At 54.7% G+C, this 20,663-nt stretch overlaps 1 protein-coding gene across 5 annotated transcripts in view; it reads right to left on the bottom strand.

Moving 5' to 3' along the window:
- The window catches only part of SEZ6 (seizure related 6 homolog), a 42,732-nt gene that overhangs the window by 21,580 nt on the left and 489 nt on the right, over window positions 1-20,663 (bottom strand). For all 5 annotated transcript variants that reach the window (XM_019739474.3, XM_019739475.3, XM_074320298.2 and 2 more), the window contains exon 2: window positions 271-927. In XM_019739474.3, coding sequence (XP_019595033.2) covers window positions 271-927 — 657 coding nt within the window. The remainder of the gene's footprint in view (window positions 1-270; window positions 928-20,663) is intronic.

Here is a 20,663-nt window from a genome sequence, read left to right as displayed (position 1 = left end):
CTCACAATGGCTCAGTGAGGTAGGTATTCCCACCACCATTTTACAGGTGAGGCTCAGAGAGGTTAAATAAAATTCCAAGGGTCTGGCGTAGTTGCTTCCAATGAGGATTTGAACCCGGGTCTATCTGGGTCCAATCCACATGCCTCCTGCGTTCTGGCCCTTGATACCAAAGGGCAGGGCATGCTGGCGCAGTGATGGAGAGAGGAGTTTAGGGGCCCTGCAGCTCCCTTGATCCCCATCTCTAGATCTGCAAGCCAGCACGTAGCTGACCTGGTGGCTGGACTGCGGTGACAGTGGTGGTGACGATGGTGGTCTCCTCATCATCCCCTGACGCCGTGGACGTGGCGGTGGTTCCCTCGATCCCAAGCCCTGTGGTCCGGGACATGACCTCTGGAGCCCACGGCCTGCCCATGTCTCCAGGACCCTCTTGGGTGGGAGTCCATGCTCTGCTAGGGGGTGTAGTACTGGGCCTCTCCCCTGGGGCTGCGGTGGGAACTGCCATGCTGGGCCCTGGAGGTAGGGGGGCTGTGATATGAAGCATAGGGGGTTCTGACTCCAGGTTCCAGGGTCCTTCCCTGGACTGGGGCTGAGTGGGCGCTGCAGCCATGGCTGGAGTGGGGCTGGTAAAGACGGGGCGGCTGTCCTGGTTGGCCAGGCGGGGAAGGGGACTTGGGGTGTATGGCGTAGGTGGGTCGGGTTGGAAAGGCAGTGCCGGCCTCAGCTCCTCCTCATTTGTCTCCAGCCCCTCTTGTAGGAACTCTTCGAGCAGTGGGTGGTGATTAAGCAGCTTCAGGGTGGGGGCGGTTGTGATGAAGTGGACGCCTCGTTCTGGCTGCTCAGGTGTGGGGGCCATTGTCAGTTCCCCATCCATCTCCTCGAAGCCTGGGGCCTGAGCTTCTCCCATGGTGGGGGCCTCTGAGGAGAGTCCTGAAATAATATGAATGATCAGAGGTTATCCCCCTGCCCCTCAGAGGGCAGCATCACACCCAGTCCAGGCAGTAGGATATCCATTTCTCTTTTGACAGAGAGCTTTGGGGAGTATGCTCACCTCTGAGAATCATGGAACTATAGAATTTTAGAGCTGGAAGTGAGATGATATCACATACTTCAAGGGTGGCACATGAGGTATCCTTTCCCCTCCAACACTAGAAGTGGACATTACTATTTATTATTGCACTCTTTCCTGTTGTTCTTAGATTTGGCCTCAGAATCCTTCTCAACACAGCACTCCAGGGACCCCATGCTTAATTCCTCAGATCAACACGACAAATAAATACTTGCCATCCCTAGTGTAGCTCAAAGGCCTTATCTTACTGATGAGCAAACAAGCCAAAGAAAGGAAGTGACTTGCTCAAAGTCATATGACCAGTTAGTTCACTTGAGATGACACTCTTAGCAAGAGTGCAATCCCCCACCACAGTGACTATTCTGCCTGAGGTTATAGTTCATTTAAGTACATTTTCTGTTCTTAGTGAAACTGCTGGTCATTAGTCCCAGGAAATGTTTCATATATTTGGGATTTTATTTTAGATTCCCTCATGGGTACATGACATCTTTGTTAGGGTTCCATCATGTTCCATTGTCCCATTTCTCTACCTTGTCAGTCATTCTTTTGTCTCTTTTCTTGTTTTTGTTTTTTTCTTTTTTCCTTGGTCCTTCTAGGACAGTAATGTGAACAGAGTGGGAAGAGCTAACCTCTGGAGTAAGGCAGATGTGGCTTCAAATAGCAAATCCATCACTTGGGTGCTGTGTGACTTTGGGCAAATGACCTAAACTCTCTGAACCTTAGTTTTCTCATCAGCAAAATGGAGTTTCTTTTTAGGATTAACTGAGATAATATTACTCCCCTTCCCCATTTGATGTGTCTCTCTGAATTCCCTTTATCTTGTTTGTGACACTAGCCAGGGTTCATCGAGAGCATGATCTAAGGCAGGGATAGGATGGTCATCTGCCATGCTACCTACCTTACCGCCAATCTATTGCAGACATTGTTAACCAACTTTGGTTATTTCTTGCTGACGCCACATGGGACTTCAGAATCCTTTTCAGAACAATTATCTAGGCAGCTACTACCAATGGATTAGATAGGCTATGGAAGAGGAAACTTAATTGCTGTTGCTGGTCTGAGATTGCTCTGCTATTGATTATATTGATGTATGCAACCATATAGCTGGAGAGATCATACATATTCTGCTTGTGGCCCACTAGGCTCCCCAGATCCTTAACTACCAGGAGAAGGTCAATGTTTGCTGGCTCCAGATTCAGCTCATATAGAATTTTGCTAGTTCTGAGAAGGCTGGGAGGACATTCTGATTCTAACAACACTCAAAATGGCTGCCTGAGGACTTGAAGGGAAATACAGCCAGGACGAGACAGAGTTTGCAAGGAGAAGGTTGGTTCCTCTGCATGTCGGGTGGTGGGGCTGTCATTCCACAGGTTTACACCCATCCCATGGATTGGCAGGCATGAGGAAGCGGCAGATGGTCTACATTCTGTTCAGGAGACTATGGCAGCTCTGATGTGTCAGACAAAAGGGAAGAAGGAAGAAATGGGGTGGGGAAGGTGGGTACGTGTTAGAGGGCTCTCCATTCCTCTGGGTTAGAGGCACTTTGGTGCCCCAAACCCTGAGAAACCAAGACCAACCCCTATCTTGAGATGCCCACTAAAGACGCCCACTAGTGCCTTGGCATTCTGTGCCAGACACTGACAACACAGTGCCCAAACTAGATAACCTGCCAGACTCATACCCCTTGAGCAGATGGTTGCCAGTGTCTTGTGTCTTTCATCTGAGTCATTGATGGAGGGTCCAGGCAGTGCCTGTGACATGCCAAGACAGGGATGCTCTTTACCCAGCTCCCAAATGTCACAAAATCTTTGCCAGGTGAACTGAGTCTGATCTTAGCATGGCATAGGACGAGGAGCTTTTCTCATCAGCCCCTGGGGCTCCCGTGTCCCCTTCCAAGATTGCCCAATAAGAGAGGTGGCCCATGGCTCCCAGGGTAGGTGATTCTTCATTGAGAGAGGGACTGCAAAGAAATCATCTGTCTCAGGAAGGGACCATAGTGGGCACAGTTCCTACTGCTGGCTGCCAGGTGGGTGCTGGGCAGTGGAGCAGAGCTAATGGGCACCTCCCGTCACTGTCGATTGCACTGATTGTGTTATCTGGGGGGACTGAGCACTGGTTAAATGGGATCGAGATAGCATATCAAACGAGCAAATTGATTCTGCAATCAGCTGCCACTTGGTCCCAGAGGGTGCCACCCACTGTCAGGGAGGGTAAGATAATCTCCTGGAGACAAGCCATTTCTGGGGAGAGGGCATCTCCTGATGTCCTGGTTGACTCTGATGGAAGCCTGAGGCCCTCCCCTAGGCCCCCTACTCCTAGTTCCTGGGGTTCTCTCTACCTGGCCTGACTGAGTTCAAAGGTCAGAGACTGACAAAGGGGGGAGAGTGTGAATCAGGGGTCAGCGGAAGGAGGTGTCAGGGACCCAGATGGCCAGGGTCATCAGGCAGCTGTTGTACGCCCGACACCGAATCAGGCTGTTCCCAGATCTTGTATTATTTGACTCTACAACTCTATGAGATGGGACTCTTATTCTCACGTTACAAAGAGCTTGAAGCCTAGAGAAGTGAGATGAGAACTTGTTGAGTGGCACAGTGGTAGACCTAGGATTTGAACCTACTTTGATCTGGCTTCAAAGCCTTAATCTGTCTACACCAGCCTACCTCATAGGAGAAGAGACTGAAGCTACCCAGCAGAGAACACGCCAGCCAGTGGAGGAAACTAAGGCCCAGAGAGAGGAATGGACTTGTCCAAGGTCTCATGAAGGTTAAAATGGGGAGCTGGGGCCAGAGTTTCTGGCACCTGGGACCTGAGTTGAGCTTGATCCAAGCTGGGCCCTCAGGAAACCTTCTGGCTGGGACCCAGGGAACCCCCACCCTGTGCTGAAAGCCCATCTGAGTCTGGGACCCAAACCAGAGACCCCAAAACTCTACTCCACTGGGTTGGGGCACAGAGTCACACATACCTGGGTTCAAATGTCAGCTCTGTCACTTAAAAGCCATTTGTGTCCTTGCCTGTAAAATGGGTACTTTGGAGGGATTTTATGAGAATCTGAATGTTCTAAATAGCAGTTTCACTGGGGTCACTGAGGGAGAGGCCATGCTTCATGGCTGGGCAGCCCCCTCCAGTCCTCTAGGGTGGGGGGGCTGGCCCAGTGTGAGGCCTCTCCTTTTGGGGGGACCATATCCCTTGTTGTGTGGCTCCCTATGGAGGACAATACTGCCTCACTCCTGCAAAGTGCAGCCGCATTCAAGGCCTGCACGTCTGTGGGGGACCGGGCCTCGGCCCACAGCAAGACGGTCCCCAGGATCCCCACCTGCCCAGGAACACAGCGGTGTACTTCCCCTCCCACCTCAAGGGTGGGGGTGGGGAGTGGGGGTGGAGGCTGCATCCTCCCAGTGGCTGGGTCTGGGAAACACCACTCCCCCACCCCTCCCCACCGCAGGGGAGGCCTGGAGCTTCCAGCCCTGGAGTGGCCCGGCTGCTGCCTGGGCCCTCCCCGCTGCATTAGCTCTTAAGCTATGCAAATAGACATCGGAGGGAGCCCTGTTTAAAGTATTTAGACGAAATGAAAAAAGGCTTTCATCGGCACTAATGAGCCATTCAGGATGCCTCCCCGGTGGATTCCCTCCCACTCCGCCTCCCCCGCCCGTGCTAACGCCGTTGCCCCTCTTGGGATTGAAGGCCCCCCTCTCACCAGCCCAGCTTAGACCTTCCAGGGAAGGCCTCCTGCCCTGCCTCCCTCCTCCCCAGGGCCCAGCTGAGTGAAGGTAGAGATGAGGGACCAGGTGTCCCACACCCAACAGACTAGGACTAGAATTGGGGGGTAGGAGGGTCTAGACGATGTTTAGGGGAACCATAATGACTGGGGACTCTCCTTCATAGCATCCAGCTAGGCAGGTATTATTGTCCCTGTCTTATAGATAGGGAAACTGAGGCTCAAGGAGGCCCAAGAGGCTGCCAAGAATCACAGCTGTGGTGAGCTGTGGAGCTGGAATAGGTCTGGGTGGGAGGCAATGATGCAGGGCCAGGGTCATCATGCAGTGGCCCTGTCTGGGAGGACTGCTACACCAGGCAACAGTTACGGCTCCAGATGCCGTCTCAGGGCCAGCTGGGCTGTCCACTTGGTGCTATTTTTCTGCAGATCTCTCTGCACCATACAGCCAGGAAAATCTCAGGTTCCAATCCCAAATCTGTGCCTCACTAGCGGTGTGACCTAGGCAGAGGGCTGCCTTCTCGAGCCTCTGTTTCTTCATTTGTGGAGCGGGAACATCTTGGGTTTGGCAAGGGCCATCTCAGCAGGTATATTCTCTTACCTGCCATCCCCACCCCATTCTCTGCAAGGGCAGGAGAGGCCACCTGTCACTCTGGCAGCCCCTGCAGAGGTGCCAGGCATTCCATCTCCAGGGCCCAAGCTGCTGGTCCCTCTGAGGTAGACCCAGGAAGAAAACCCAGAGTTCTGAGATGTCAGGCTTAATCCCCTCCTTATGGCAGCACCAGCTCTCAGCTGGGGGAAGGGGCATGACAGCAGGTGGGTAAGGGGGATCCTGGGGGATACAGTGGGCAGAGAGCCCACCCCTCTGGGTTCTGGAGGTTAAGCTAGCCCAGCCAGGGAGAATGAGAACTTAATAGGATCCATTTATTAGCCCGTAAAAGTTAATGAGTTTATTCTGGAGGTTCCCTGGCCCCTTTCAAGTTTTAATAGGGGATTAGTGAGGGCCTGGCTCCTGCAGCTCCCATTCTCCCCGGGGTGGGCCAGAAGGAGGGAAGAGGGGACCTGGGAATGAGCTAGCCTGAGTCCCTCAGAGCCACAGCCTGGACTCCACAGTGACAGTTTCCCTGGGCCAGCCTTGCCCACTGAACTCAGGGGCCCCCGCTAGAGGCTGGCATGGCCAAATAGGGGCCCTGAAGCCCAAGCTTCTGATACCATGTGCTACTGAAATAATTACCCCTACAATGTCCCTTTATCTGAGGTAGGTTTGTAGCTGTCTGACTACTTATGTTAACAGGGAAGGCAATGTAAGCCCTGTACGACAAACGGGGCCACTGAGGCTTAGAGCTGGGATGTGGCTTCTCCAAGGTTACCTGGAAGACACAGCAGAGCCAGAATGGACGCATGCCATGGTCGGGAACCAGGCAGCTGGGGCTGGTAACAGCTGCTATTACTCAGTGCCGTGTGCCGGCCATGCATTTAACACCCTCACATGTCATCTCTTATCCTCCCCTCGCTCCAGGGAGGTTTGGGTTATTATCCCCAGAGATAAAGACACTGAGGCTAGAATGGTTAATTAACTTGTCCAGGGTCTCACAGCTAATAAGTGGCAAGCCTGGGAGCAGAACCCAGAGCTGGGTAGCTTCATAGCTCAGCTCTGTCCACAGCTCCCACTGGCCCTCAGCTGCAGCTCCTGGGGCGTCCTGACTGTCTCCCCACCAGCCTGGCTGTCACTATCCGAGGGCACTCATGCTGGGAGCCCTGCAGCAACAGGTGATGAGGAAGGCAGTCCTGGTATTATCCTGGAGGGGTAGTGGTTGGGGTGGGCATGGAGATACCCTCAAACAGACCTTCTCTGCCTGAACAGGTGCTTTACCTCTTCTGGACTGTTTGCTCACTACTTTGTTTCTTCAAACCCTCCACATCCCACCAGGCTTAGCTCCTATCCTCCCTCTGGGAAGCCATCCTTGCCGGGCCCAGCGGGTAACAATAGCTCCCTCCTCTGACCTCTGGGTGGTACTCAGCACAGGCGTGGCTTCTGTCTACGGGCAAGAGAGACTGAGGAGTCTCTCTCTTCCCACATCTCTGTCCACAAATGCTGACCCTTGGAGCTAGGTGCAGTGAAGGGTGGGCTTGGGGCACAGTTTTCAAACTGGGATTCTGCCTATCTACACACTCGGAAGGCTTTCTGCTCCCCAAAGTGCCTGGCCCTTGGCCAGCAGGGGTGGGCAGGGGCAGGTCCTGCAGGGAGAAGTTGGGCAGCCAGCCCTTGGCAGTGCCCCTATACGGCCCCAACTGGCAATTGATGAAGAGTGTCTGCTGGCACAAACTGATGGGTCCCCAGCTCCAGACTACTCTCCCCTCCCCAGCTACTGACCACCCCCCATCACGCTCTTGGTCAGCCCCTGACAGTCCAGTCAGGTCTGCAGTGCAGATACAAATGGGGGCACCTCCTCTTGGCCAGGCTCCCAGCATGAAAGTGGCTGATCCCAGAATCTGAGCTCTTGTAGCCTTTGTGAGCATCTCATCCCCCCCTCACTTACTCAGGAGGAAACTGAGTCCCAGGTTACACAGCAAACTTGGGGCAGGGCTAGCACTCAGAATGTTGCTGCTTGGAGAGCATCAAATGTTCTGAAGCATGAACCCTCCAATAGTCTGGGTTGTCTACCATCCGTGGGCATAGCTCCAGGGACAGAGAGCACACTGCTTCCTGAGCTGCCAAGACGACTATCGCCCCCACCATGCTGGGTTGGGGTGGTGGGTGACCCTGGGTTTCGGCATCTCCATTGGTTGGGTCTTCTGGACAGATGGAGGGAGCATGGGTGGGGGTCGTGGGCAGTGGCCAGGAGGCAGCCCACCTGTCCTGGTCCTGCCCCTAACAGGCTAGGTCCCTCTACGCAAATCGCTTCCCCAACCCAAGTCCCCGTTTCCCCATCGGTAAAATGGAATAAATGTCTAAGGGTCCTGCCAGCTCTCACATTCCAGGATCCCGTGGGCCACAAAAGGCTCTGAATAAAAATATTGAATGTTACTGTTGCTGAGAATTTACCACACGCCTAGCAGCATTCTAAATATTTGACCAGAATTAACTCATTTAATCCCCACAATAACTTTTATTATCTCATTTTATAGATGAAGAAATGGACCCAGGGGAGTATAGTCCCCAAGTTCCCAGTCTGGATATGTCAGGTTCAAACCACCCAGAGGCTGGCGAGCCCTAGGGTCATGCTCTGTAATAGAACTTTCTGCGATGATGGAAAGATTTATATCTGTGTGTCCAATATGGGAGTCAGTAGCCACCCATGGCTATTGGCTACTTGAAATGTGGCTAGTGAGACTGAGAAACTGAATTTTAAATTTTATTGCATATTCATGAATTTACACTTAAATAACCACATGTGGTTAGCGGCTACCATAGTAGAAAGCACAGCTCCATAACCAGACCTCTCAACGCCTGCAGTGTTCACCCCCGCTCAGAAAGAAAGAGCCTAGAGTGGGGGGGTCCCAGAGAAGAGTTAAGATGGGGTAGCAGTGTCTGATTTCCTCCTTTAGGCCTGTGAAAACTGGGGACTGGGGTTGGGCAGGGAGAGATGAGAAGGAGCCCTGGGACTTCTGTTGGTTTTTCATAAAGACCTCAGGAGAGCTGGGCCTATCAACCACTCACTCCTTAGGAAGGATTAGTGCCGCCCACAAATGATGTTTGCTTCCCAACTGTGGCAGAGCACTGGTGTTCTGAGGGGTGGGGTATTCGATGGGAAATTTGAGAGCTCAGGGCAGAGCCAGTTTAGGAGGACTTTATGGGTGGAGGACAGCCAGGAAGGCTTGGCCTTGTGTGATTTGGCCCAGGATGGGGCCAGGGTGTATGACGGTTCCATGACGATACCTGCTGTGCTCTGTCGACTTGCCCCCACCTCACTGACCAGTCAGGAGCACAGGGGCATGGTCTGCCCGCTACCCCCAGGGCTTCTGGGGCAGCCTAAGCAGCTGCCTAGACTTAGGGCCAGGGGAGGACACTCACATTTCCTGGGCACCTGCTATGGGTCGGGCATTGACCTATTAGAGAGCTGTCTTCCCCCTGGGGCGGCAGCCTTTTGTGCTTGGAATGCACACTTTACACTTTACGTGTGAAGGAACTGAGGCTGAGAGCAAACTGAATCATCCTACTTCATACAGGAGAAAAGTGGCAAATAAGGGGTTTGAACGGGGTCAGCCTGTTTCACAGCCTGGCCTCAAAATTTCTATCGCACCGAGTTGCTGCTTCATAGGAGCACGTGTGTGAGCATGTGTGAGTACATGGGCCTGTGTTTGTGTGTGTGTGTGTGTGTGTGTGTGTGTAGGTCCCAACACATGCATGGGATACACATCACCATTTGTCCTTGCCCATGGACACCACACCCTGAAACCTGGCTCCACCCCATCCTCAAGTCCAGAAAGGCCCCAGCTCCCAGAAGGGATGCACGTCTTTCCGAGGTGGCTGCCCTACTCCCACCATCTCACTCTGCCCCCTTCTTGGAGTCAAATCTGACCCTTCCCTGGGCCACATGGCCTGGGCTACCCCTCAGGCTCTGGGTGCACTGGGAAGGAGGGCTGTGGCTGGGCCAGCCTCTTGTCCCCACTGCCCCTCCCTCCTATGAGGCTGTGACCAGGGGCCCAGGGTAGAGGGAGCTCCCATCTACTGCAACGTTCTTCGCTTTCCAATTTAAAATCTAATATGGTCTTGCCACTGCAGAGCTGGGGGCTGCAGAGGTGATTAATGAGGCCTCTGCTACAGCATCACCTGCTGCGCTCTCCACCTTCCCCTGCGGCCCTGCGTTAGTTACCCCCTCCTGCCTGCCTGCTGTCCCGGGGGACCTGGGGGTTCTGGGCTTGCCTGCCCACAGTTCCTGCGGCTGGGCAAGTGGCACAGGAGCTGGGGGCCTAGAGTAGGGTGTGGGGGAAAGAAAGGGCTGGCCTTGGAGGTGGGGGCAGTCGCATTGACCCCTACCCCTTGGCAGGCTGAAAGGAGTGGGAAGAACAGCCGGGGCCCCCTTTGGCACCACCTCCCTCATGGGCCAGGTAACTAATCAATCTGCCATACTCCACTGGTAATGCCAACTCTCAGTAGTGTGGCCAGGGAAAGGGAGGAACATGGCCCCTGAGGTGATGCTCAGGTCAGCCCCCCCTCAGCACCAACAGCTCCCACCACTACCTTGTCAGTAGCAGGGACTATATTTCTCTGAATGGAAAACCTTGGAAGTGTCATCTGGGGTAGGAAGGCTGCGAAGGCAGGACCTGCATTCTTCCTGGAGTTAGTACCAGGACCAGCTCAGCCCAGGCTAGTGGTGAAGTTGGGGACAGAAAGGGATCTAGGAAGGAGTAGCCATGCCCTCCACCCGCTGCCCCCTGCCTAGCACCAGGCATCTGCCAAGGACAGTTCCCTCCAGCCACTGAGCCCAGAGAGACAGGTTCATAAGGTGCGAGGGCCGGAGAGCAGGTACTGTCCTGGGCCCCAGACAAGCATCTCTGGGCTGTTGTCCCCTCTCAGCCCCCACCCTGAAGTTCAAAAGCCAAGAACAACACTGAGGTTGTTCCCAGCGTCTGTGTCCACCTCTGAGGTGAATCACCAGACCAGTAGCCCCATGATTTTGTGGCCATTAGGTCAGATGAAGAGGCCTTGTCTCTGCATCAGGGCCAAAGTCGCCTCCCTGACCTTATGACTTTTGCTCTGTGGCTGCTTTCATCACCTGCATCTGCGAGGAGATGGATTGGGGCAATTGGCTAGGGATGGAGGGGTCCTGGCCCAGACCCCTGGGCTGCCCTGGTCCTTAATGCTGAGGCAGGCTTTCTCTCCTGGAGGTCACTAGATAGTCTGTTCCTAGCTACGAAAGCTGAGGAGCCTGGCAAGGCTTTGTAAGAGCCCTAACTCCAGCAAGGAGCAGCTCTGCCACTGACAGGCTGTGTGACCTTGGGCTTCTCTTGCCCTTTCTGGCTTTTTACTCAGTACCTGATTCCTGGTTTTTTGGAAAGTCTTTGGGGGTGGGGTGGGGCGGAGAGTCATAGCCCGTCTATTATCAGTGCCCAACCCCAGGGGCTGATGGAGCCTCATGGTGGGCAGTGCTAAAGGGGGAGGGGGCCTGGCACGTCATGGGACTGTGCTGTGTGGACTTGCCACTTTCCTTCTGGATGGCCCCGGACCCATTTCATCTCCATCTGCTGGTCAGTATGAGCATCTGGAGGGCTCAGTTGTGTGTGTGCTTGCATGCGAGTGTGCAAGTGTGCCTGTATGTGCTTGTGCTTGGGGGTGGCACAAGGTGGGAGGTGGGGGTGGAGGTGTGAGAAAGGGACCTGGGGAGAGATTTAACATTTTCGAGCACCTACTGTGTGCCAGGCTCTGCTGGTCCACTCACCTACACCATCTGATTAATCCTCCCCACCGCACAGATCAAGAAATAGGATCAGATAGCCGAGGAAGGTGGTCTAGCTGGGCCTGGGAGGCTGACCTGGGGCCATCCCTGACCTGCTGAGCTTAAAGGACAGGCACAAACAAAAGACCTCTGAAAGCAAGGGCAGCCTGAGCCCAGAATACAGCTGCACACTCTGAGGGGGCCAGGGCCGCTTCTCTCCTTGGTCTCTAGGTTCAGCCCCTTGAACTGCTGTGTCCTACCCCTCCCAGCTGGTGTCAGTTTTCAGTTGAGATAGTGGTGGGATGGAACCCAGAAGCCCAAGGGCCTAGAGGGCAAGGGGCTCTAATGGTGGCCTTTTGGCAGAGTTGAGCTGTAGCAGAAGCCTGAAACCCCTCTGGGAAGTGCCAGAGGTCCCTGAGGGTGGGGGTGGTGACTTCACCCAGGCATGCCTCCATCTCCCTGACTTGTTGACACTTTGAGCCCCTTTCTGCCTCCCTAACTTCTATGCAGGAGACCCAGGAGGTCCAGTGTTACTTCTAACTGGCCTGGGGAAGAGTCACCGGAGGCCTGAGCTCTGCCCTTAGGGACTTGGAGAGGGCAGAGGGAGCAGAGCCTGGGACCTTCGCCCAGCCCCAGGCAGGTAGAGGGAAGCCTAACCTGCCCCAGGGTCTGGGCCCTGCACCTGTAGGTGATCCCAGGATCCCCTTGTCACCATCGTCTTGTGGGACCTGCCCAGCACCCCAGCCTGTGACGCTCCCCAGGCTAGGCCTGTCCTCCCCACTTCCCCAGCAAGCATGAGTGGGGGAGGGGAGGGGTGCAGAGCTACTAAAAATAGCAACAGCAGAGCTCTGGCTATGATTCTCCTTGAGGGGTCAGTGAAGCCCAAGAGGGGGGAGGAACAGAGAGGAGGGGGCTCTGAGGAAGTGAGGGAACTGCCTGAGCTGGGGCCTGCTGTGCCTACACCAAGGGCCACAGGCCCAGGATGCAGACAGACAGGCACAGATATGCGGGGACATATACACACTGACACCCAGGAATAGATGGACAAGCCAGGCAGAGACATGCACAGACATGGCTACTTGTACATCTGGGGCTTCTCCCTCAGACCCCTAGGAACCCAGATGGGCCCAGCTGCACAGTCCCCCACTTCTCAGGCTTCCCCTTCCCCTAACCTTACTTTGACTTCCAAGGACCGTGCCAGCCTGGGTGTGTGGACACCTTGAGTCGAGAGGGCTAAGTCTGCCTACCTTGTCCCCTCCAGACTCATGGGCTGAGGCCCAAGGCAGGAAGGACCAGGGATACGAGAAGCAGCATCAGGGATACAGGTACAACAGAAGCTAGGCTCAGGGTACCACTCAGGTGGCTTGGGCCTCAGGAGCTCCACCCCACCCCGAGCAGCAGGCCTTTCCCTAGCCCAGGGGGCATAGGAGGGAGGTGGCTGGACCCAGTAGGGCAGGGGTAGGGCTCTGCCAGGAGATGGGCAGTGAGGGGAGGCAGATGAGGGAGGCTGGATAAGCACATGCACAAATCACCTCTCTCGTACTTGCCTTGTTTCGTTCCCACCTTCCCACTTTTGCCTACAGATGCCAGGGATTCTTCTATCCTCAAAAGAAGGTGACTCCTCCATCTCCCCATTTCCTCTGACCAGCCAGAAAATAGGGCTTCACAACAGGAGGGAGCCTGCCAGCTGTCAGACCAGATGTTTCAAATCACCAGCACATCCGCTTGCTGGATGTGTCCATCGGAGCAGCGAGCCAGGGCGGAGGCCCTTAGAAGCACCCTGAAACCCACCCTTCATCGCTGCACTGCTAGTCTCACCTGCCTGGTCAGACCTGGACCAGCTGGCGATCACTCCCACCCCTGCCTGAACAGTCCAGCCCTGAGCTCCTCTGGCTTCTGATTCAGCCCCTCCAGTGACTACCTGAAAATCAGCCCCTCCTGGTGCCTGACAGTCCCGGCTATTGGAGGACCCTCCCCTCCAGCAGGGCTTCCAGTTTCTTTCCTGTCACCACCCCTCTGATTTCCTTTGATCCTGATGCTGTGCTGGGAAAGAGGTGGGATGGGCACTCTGAATTCCCTAGGCACAGGAAAGTGACACAACTTGCCCAGGGTCACCCAGCCAGCAAGAGCCAGTATTGGGTTTAAACCCTGGGGTCCCAACTCCCTGACCAGCACTCTTCTAATTATGTTCTTCCTTTGGGGCTGCTCCCTCCTCCCTGAGGCACAACTTGGCTCTCCACACTGCCCAATATCCCCCCTCCCAGGCTGTGGGACTCCCTAGGCACCTGCTGGCTGGTGGGACCCAGGCCAGACATTTAGCAGGTGGCTGCTTGGGGGACAAAGGAGCTGGTGCTCAGCTGCTGGGCTGGGAGGGAGGGAGGAAAAAGCTACGGAGGGGAGGCGGAGGGGAGGCGGGATCTGGGTTGGGAGTGGGGAGGGGCAGGGTCTGCTTCTGTGCCTTTAATAAGGAGTCAGCATGCAAAGGGGGTAAAGCAGCATGCAAATGAGCATCTGTGGGGAGGGCGTGTGATCTGTTTCAGGCAATTTTTACAGTTCTGCCCTCCTAGCCCAATGACCAGCTGGAAGGAGGGTACTGAGGGTAGAGAGAGGAGCCCGTGGGGAGGGGAGGAGCAGGGGACTGAGGGAGATGCTGAGGTTGATGCCAGGGTATAGGATTCCCGCTGGCCCCCTAGGGACTGCACTGGGGGAGGGGAGAGACCCACTGCTCGGATTCTGCCACACATGTGGTTTAGTGGCAGGAGGCGCCCTGCACCTGCTCTGCCTTGTTGGGCTGTTAGGGGGACATCCAGACCCAGCAGAGCTGTGATGGAAGGAACCCAGGATACCCTGGCTGGGCCCTCAAAGACCCAAAAGTTGAGCCCTCTTGCTACAGATGAGAAACTGAGGCCCAGAGCAGTCCCTTGAACAATGAGAGATCTATTGTTCTTATGAAAGCGAGTGGTAGGATCATGTTGGCATTTTATTCGAATCTCGTTTAACTAAAATCAGAGGGTTCCTGATCTCGCTGGGAAGGCAGTCATAGCTGAGCTTATTAAGAAGGCAGCTCCCCCTCTAAACTGAGTCCCTAAAGGGCATGGATTGTGTTGTGTTCCCGCCTACCAAAGCACCTGATAGGTGCTGAATAGAATGGAGAATGGATGGGTGGATGAAGGATGGACAGGCTAAGTTCCCGATGAGAGATATTTAGTGTCCAGAGGACAGAGAGAGCCCTCTGCACTGGATGCTCAGGAAAAGAGTGTGTGGGAAAACGGAAATAAGCTGAAGGGCCCTGGATAGCATTCTGGGTATGGAAAAATGGCTGAGCAAAAATGATAGCCGTGTAAGGCACACACGGGGTCTAGGTTTCACCCTAGCATCCTCACCCAGTCTCTCTGTTGCCCCTCTTCCCACACCCATTCAGCTTCTTTCCATCTGGTAGAGCCCCTTGTCCCTGCTGGGCCCAGCCAGGACCTCCCACCCCCACCCCTTCCCACTAGCCTGCCTGCCAGCAAGACTGCAGACTCTGCAGCCAGAGACCCAATTGTTGTTGGAGAAGCGGCAGGTTTGTTTGCTCCGGAGCCCGCCGAGAAATCTCAACAATCAATGGCCAACAACACTGCCGGCAGCTTCAGCATCGATCGACCCCATCCCAGGGCTGGCAGTTGGGCTCAGGTAGGCAGGTGGAGGGAAGCTGGGGTAGGCTTGGCATCCAGCCCTGTCCAGGAGCTGAGCTTCAGGCAAGCTTGGGCCTTCCCACCTGGGGGCTGGGCCTCAGGGGGGCTGAGGAGTCAGGGGTGGGGTGGGGTGGGGGCAGCCCAGGATGTCAAGACTGGAGTGACTCGTCCTCTCATTCACCAAGACCCCCAAAAGGTGGGAGAATGAGACACCCAAGGTCACTCACCTCAAGGTTCACCTGACGCCCAGTTCTAAGCTCTACCCTAGTCTCCAAATGTCAAAAAGGATGTTTTATTTCTTTGCCACTAAGGACTGAGCAAGATAAAATGTCCCTCATCTGCAGCAGTAAGGACTGAGGATAGACATCAGGAAAATAAGCCACTGTCATCACCAGAAATGTGTTAGAAGAAAGTTAGGGGCCATTTATATCTTGGGTCTATCTGACAACATGGGCTTGAATTGGCCTATAAAATGCAGATAATAGCTTCTATCTCATAGAGATGATATGAGGACTAAATGAGCTAATGTATATAAAGCACTTAGTACAGTGCTTGGCACATAGTGGCTGCCTAATAAATGTTTGTTTTATTGTTAGTATTATTACTGTTGTTGTTATTATTAGGATAGTGATATGCAGGGACATAGTGATACTCCCCTGGGCTCCCATCTGCCTCTACTGAGGCTTTGCCTCAAACTAGGGGAGGGGACACAGTGCTGGCTATAGCCTGGTTTTGCAAAATGGGTTGGCACTTTGGAGTAGCCTTGTAAGCTTACCGGCTGTGAAGCCCAGAATAACGGACTTAATCTCTTTGAAACTCAGTTTTCCCATCTGTAAAGTGGGGATAAGTAGTCTCTTATACTAAATAGAAAAAGCATGGGGGAGGCTTGGCCCCTGAGGGTTCTGGGCCATGCTTCACACCTCAATACATGTTTGTGAAATGAATGAATAAACGGTAGATGGGTGTACCCCAGGGACTGCTCTTCAGCAGATGTGAAAGGTTCGTGGCCATGAATTGTGGTCCTGGATGAGTCCTCCACCCCCACCTTTCCATTCATGAGCATGCCAGGCTCAGAGTTGCTTCCAAATTCTGTGAGGATGTCTGAAGCTGAGACAGATGAGGGGGCTGTGAAGCCAGATGGCATGGGGTTGCCTCCCACTTACCTTTGTCCTTAAGTTCATGCAAGGTACCCCTCAGCCAGCAGAAGTTGGGGGCGGTAGGTGTTGGGGGAGGGAGTCAAGAAGCCTGGGCTCCAGGCTTAACTCTGCCACTGTCTATCTGTGCAACTCTCGTGAATTTATTCAACATGTATTTAATATCTGCCACATGCTAGGCTCTGTGCCACTGAGGACACAAGCAGTGGTAGCAGTAAGAAATGGCTGGAGAGAGGTTTTAGCCCTGTCACAATGGCCATCAGCACCCTACCCCCAAGCTACTTCAGGCTGACGGCATGACAGCTTAATTTGTGGAAGGAAAAAACTAACTAAAGGCTATAATTTACAGTTGGGATAATTGGCCAACCGTTAGGAAAGGGAAAAAAAAGTCCTAACATACAATCTATGTAAAAATAGTGTGCTTGCTACGCAAACTCAGCTTCAAGACGCAGTCTCAGCTGTCATGCACCTACTTCTCCTTTCTAAACAGGCGGCTGACCCTCAACTTCCTCCAAATAGGAATTGTGGAGCTGCCCCAAGATAGAGGGGTGAGCCAACCAGACTTGGTGGCTTCCTTTCTGAGTTCAGTCTTGCTCCTAAAAAGGAGCGTCAAGTAATCAGGAGCTCATAATACAAGATGGGTACCTTCATGAGGGAAGCCAGAGGAGGGTGGGAGCACAGAAGAGCTCCCCGACTCAGGTTGGAGGTCAGGTGAGGCTTCCCCTGAGAAACCATATAGTAGATGCCCAATAAATGTGTGCTGAAGAATTGCCTGAAGTGCCAACTGAAGCATGAGGTGGAGTGAGGCAGGTTGGCCAAAGAGAAAAAAAATTCAGACAGAAGGGATGGCAAGAGCTGTTAGAACATGGGTAGTTTGGGGAACTCTTTGGCCTGGCTGGGTGAGTTGGCTTCCTGCTGGAATTAGCCTGGAAGGGAACTCGGAGACCACCTCATGCCTGCTCCCTACCTCCCACGTGCTGATCAGGGCTGGCAGCATTTCTTTCTGCCGCCCTTCCCCACAGCCTCTTATATACATAGAGATCCTGTCTCTTCCTCTCCCTGGCCCTGATGTGGTCTCAGGCTCGGCAACCACCAGCTTGGTGCAACCTGACATTGAATGTTCTAGAAAGTAGAGACTCAGAGGGCAGAGGCATGCCTGCAGCCACACAGAGAGCCTGGGATCTTAACTATCTAGGCTGAGAGTTTCCTTCACTAAAGTAACCCATACTATGGGCCCTTTTCCACACTCCCTTTCTTGTTTTGGGGGTGGGGTACCCAGTTCTGATAGCTTAGGTGAGGGCAGAGCATCCCTGAGCTGAGCCGAGCCGACATGCCAAATGGGGCCTGAAGGGGCTTGGAGAGGTGGGAACAAGATGGGTGGGAGGGGACTGGCGCTGGTACCTAGGGCTGGGTGAGGGAGGAGCTAAGGAAACAAGCTTTCAGAAATGGCCCCCACCATTCCGGTAGCCATGGTGGGAGGGGTACGGAAGCTCTAATTAAGCCCAGTTCCTAATTAAGCCCAGCCCCTGTGTCTCCTCGATCCCCATTAGCTCCCCGTGGTGTCCCCAAGGCATTTTAAGCTGCCACCCTGCTGAGGAGCCTGGGACAGCCGCCAGGGCCTGCCAGACCTGATGAGTTAGGTCTATGAGGGGCAAAAATCCAACCCATAATTCCCGTTTAGTCCGAGGCAGTTTCTAGGTCCTCCATTCTTCTGAGAAGTGCAGGGGAGCCTCCTGCCCACGATGTCAACCTCTGCGGCGCTGACTGGACTCTAGACTGATTCCCATAGGGCCGTGTCCCCAGCACCCACTTCCTGACCCCAAAGTGCCAGGCTGGGGGACAGGGAGCAAGGCTTGGTGTCAGCTTTGGCTGCAGCCCCCGACTCAGGAATGTACTGTCAGAACACTGCACCTAGCACAGAGTCTTTAGGAAGCAGCAATTTAGGTTGAGGCAGCCCTGGTTTGTTAACCCTTGTGGCACTGGGGTTCCTGGAGGCCAAGCCTTCCTCCTCCTTTCCTTACTCCTCTGGGCCTTGTATTCCAGACACCAACCCCCAGTTCTTGGCAGAGTGAGCAACCCCTACTTGCCGTCCCCTCCCTCCCTCTTTTCACACACACTCAGAATTCAGAGAGGAACAGTATTAGGTTTAAGGTCACACAGCCACGAAGGGACTCTCTGCCTCTGAAGACCCAACGGAACTCCAGTCTCTGCCACTTCCACTTTCACTATCTCCCCAGGCCACATTTACACATGCAGAGTTTAATTAACTTTATTGATATTTAGAAATTAAGAGAATGACTAAAGGTAATTGCACATTAAAAATCATTAAACTGACACAGCAGGCCCCGGCACACCGTTTTCCTCCACACTTACGGCAGGATCATCTGGGCACTGCCCACAGGTTGGGAATGTGACCGGAGACCCATGGCACCCCTCATGCCTGGGAGAAATCCACCCGGCAGCTTGAGGGGAAGTAGGGGACTGAGCCTATAGGGTTGTGCCAGGCTCAGTGTGATCTCTCCCTGCCCCTTTGGCCTCTACCTCCTGCTTGTGGCTGCATCCTATGGCCTGCATCCCTTGGTCTATGTGTGTGCAAAGCTCTGAAGACCCTGTCTCTTTGGAGGCTACGAGGTCTGAAAAATGCACTGCCTGGTCTGCAAAGCCTCACAGCCCAAGGCCTTTACTGCTCCAGGCCTTCCTTCTCTTCGCTGAAGCCCCCAGGAGTCGTGAGATGGCCGAATGCATTGCCTCCCAATGAGATGACTCAGTAGCCCAATGATTGGGACCTCGCAGCCCCGCTGGGAGGGAGGAGTGCCCCAGGGCCAGCCCAGGTCCAAACCCTCTCTCCTCAGGCCTGTCACTGCAGGTCTGCTTCTTCTTTTTTAAGGAGTGAAAATAAAGATTTTCCCCAGCAGACGGACCCCTACCTCACATATCTCTTGCTCAGGTGGCCCCATGGGCCTTGGAGAGGTTGAGGTGGATCAGGGAGGGACACTGGCTGGGGACACACAGACCCTCAGCAACAGAGTGGACACTCATACCCTCACCCAAGCAGGGTTCCCTGGACTCCCAGCCACATAGGCCACACCTGCCATCCTCCTGGAGACCTGCAGTCTCACCCCGGCCCTGCAGGGAGCTCTCTGGCAGAGGCTGCACTGCACACTAGCAGACTTACACACTCTTCACACCCGCTCACTGCTGAGCCCTCACCTAAGAGCCAGACCTCCTGAAGCACAGACATGCTTGGACCTGCTACTCCAGACAGGCTGGGCTCTGAGTACATTCACACTCAGACCCACACAAAAGGCTTCAGACTACATCTCAGGGGGCACACACAGGCCCTGCCAGGGCTCCAGAGGAGCTGTCCAGCACAAGGTCATGGTGAGACCCCAAGAAAAGTCCCGAACTCCCAGGGACATCTTCAGATGGCTGAGCAAGGATGCTGGCTTCTTGTCCTCCACTCCCCACCTTGGGCAGGGTGGAGTTTATGGGGCTCCCCTCTCCCCCCCTCCATGTGAGCACACGGTTCTGAGTTCCAAGCACCAAGTAAGGACCCTGTGAGGGCAGCCAAGGGGTGGGGTGAGGACACCCAGCCGAATTTGACAGGGGCCAGAGGATCAGAGTGGGGCTTCTGTGTCCCTGGGGATGCAGAGCGAAGAAAACTGCCATCCGGGGGCCCAGGCTGGCCCTGGCCCCCCTGCCCTAACCCCTATCGCGGCTTGGAAAGATTGAGCAAAGAGGTTTAGAAGCTTCTACAATCTCCCCCCTCCCCATCAGGCGCTACAAACCATACTTCGAGGGGCTGCGGGTCCCAACGTCAAGCAAGGTCCCGCATACCCCACCAGCCAAGTGGCTGCAGTGAAAGAAGGACCTGGGTGTAGGGTAGCTTTGATAAGTGCTTGTTTGAGCAGAGGCAGCAGGTCCCTTGGAGACTCTAAAACCTTTCTTCCCAAAGGCACAGAATCCCCATGCTCTCCCCAACACTTGCTGCCAACTCCATGGCCAAGCTTCCCTCGACCCGGGACGGATGAAGTTGGAGATCGGACTGCAAGCAGGGGCGGGACCCCAGGGTGAGGTGTAGGTCTTCCCGCGACGAGTCTGCGGCTGTAGGGTGGGAGGGAGCCGAGCAGGACGGCTGGCCTGGAGGAAGGAAGAGCTCTGGGCGTGTGCTGTGTGTGTGTGTGTGTGTGTGTGTGTGTGTGTGTGTGTGTGTGTGTAAGGAAAGGACTTCTGGGAGGACAAAATCTTTATTCCAGGACCTCAACTGCTGCAGCCACGGACAGAGGCAGAAGCCGAATGCCGGACCCCAGACCCTCCGACATTCCCCCCGGAATTGTACTCTAGGTTCTGACTCCCGCGTGGCAGCGGCAAGACGGAGGAAGGTGAGCGACGTCCCAACTCCATGGCCAGCCGCCATCGGCCCCGTGCCTCCGCGGTGAGGACGAGAGAGGCCCCGGAACGGGAGACAAAGTCAAGAGAAGTTTGGCAGGCTGCAGGGAAGGTGGGACCGCTGGCCGCCAGCAGGACGGTCCAGGCTCACCGCCCTGTGGCCTCTCCCCCAGCACGCGCCCCGGCGCTCCTAAGGCTCCTGGAGTGTGGCGAGGTAGCGCGCGGGTGAGCGCGAGAGTGTGTGCGGGGAAGGGGTGGCATGATGAATTGCAGCAGAGAAATCCCATT

The sequence above is a fragment of the Rhinolophus sinicus genome, chromosome 12, assembly GCF_057876585.1.
Source record: "Rhinolophus sinicus isolate RSI-liver-muscle chromosome 12, RSI-T2T, whole genome shotgun sequence".
In the NCBI taxonomy this organism is placed as follows: Eukaryota; Metazoa; Chordata; class Mammalia; order Chiroptera; family Rhinolophidae; genus Rhinolophus; species Rhinolophus sinicus.
The sequence above is the reverse complement of the archived record's forward strand: the minus strand, read 5'-3'. Positions and strand labels throughout refer to the sequence as shown.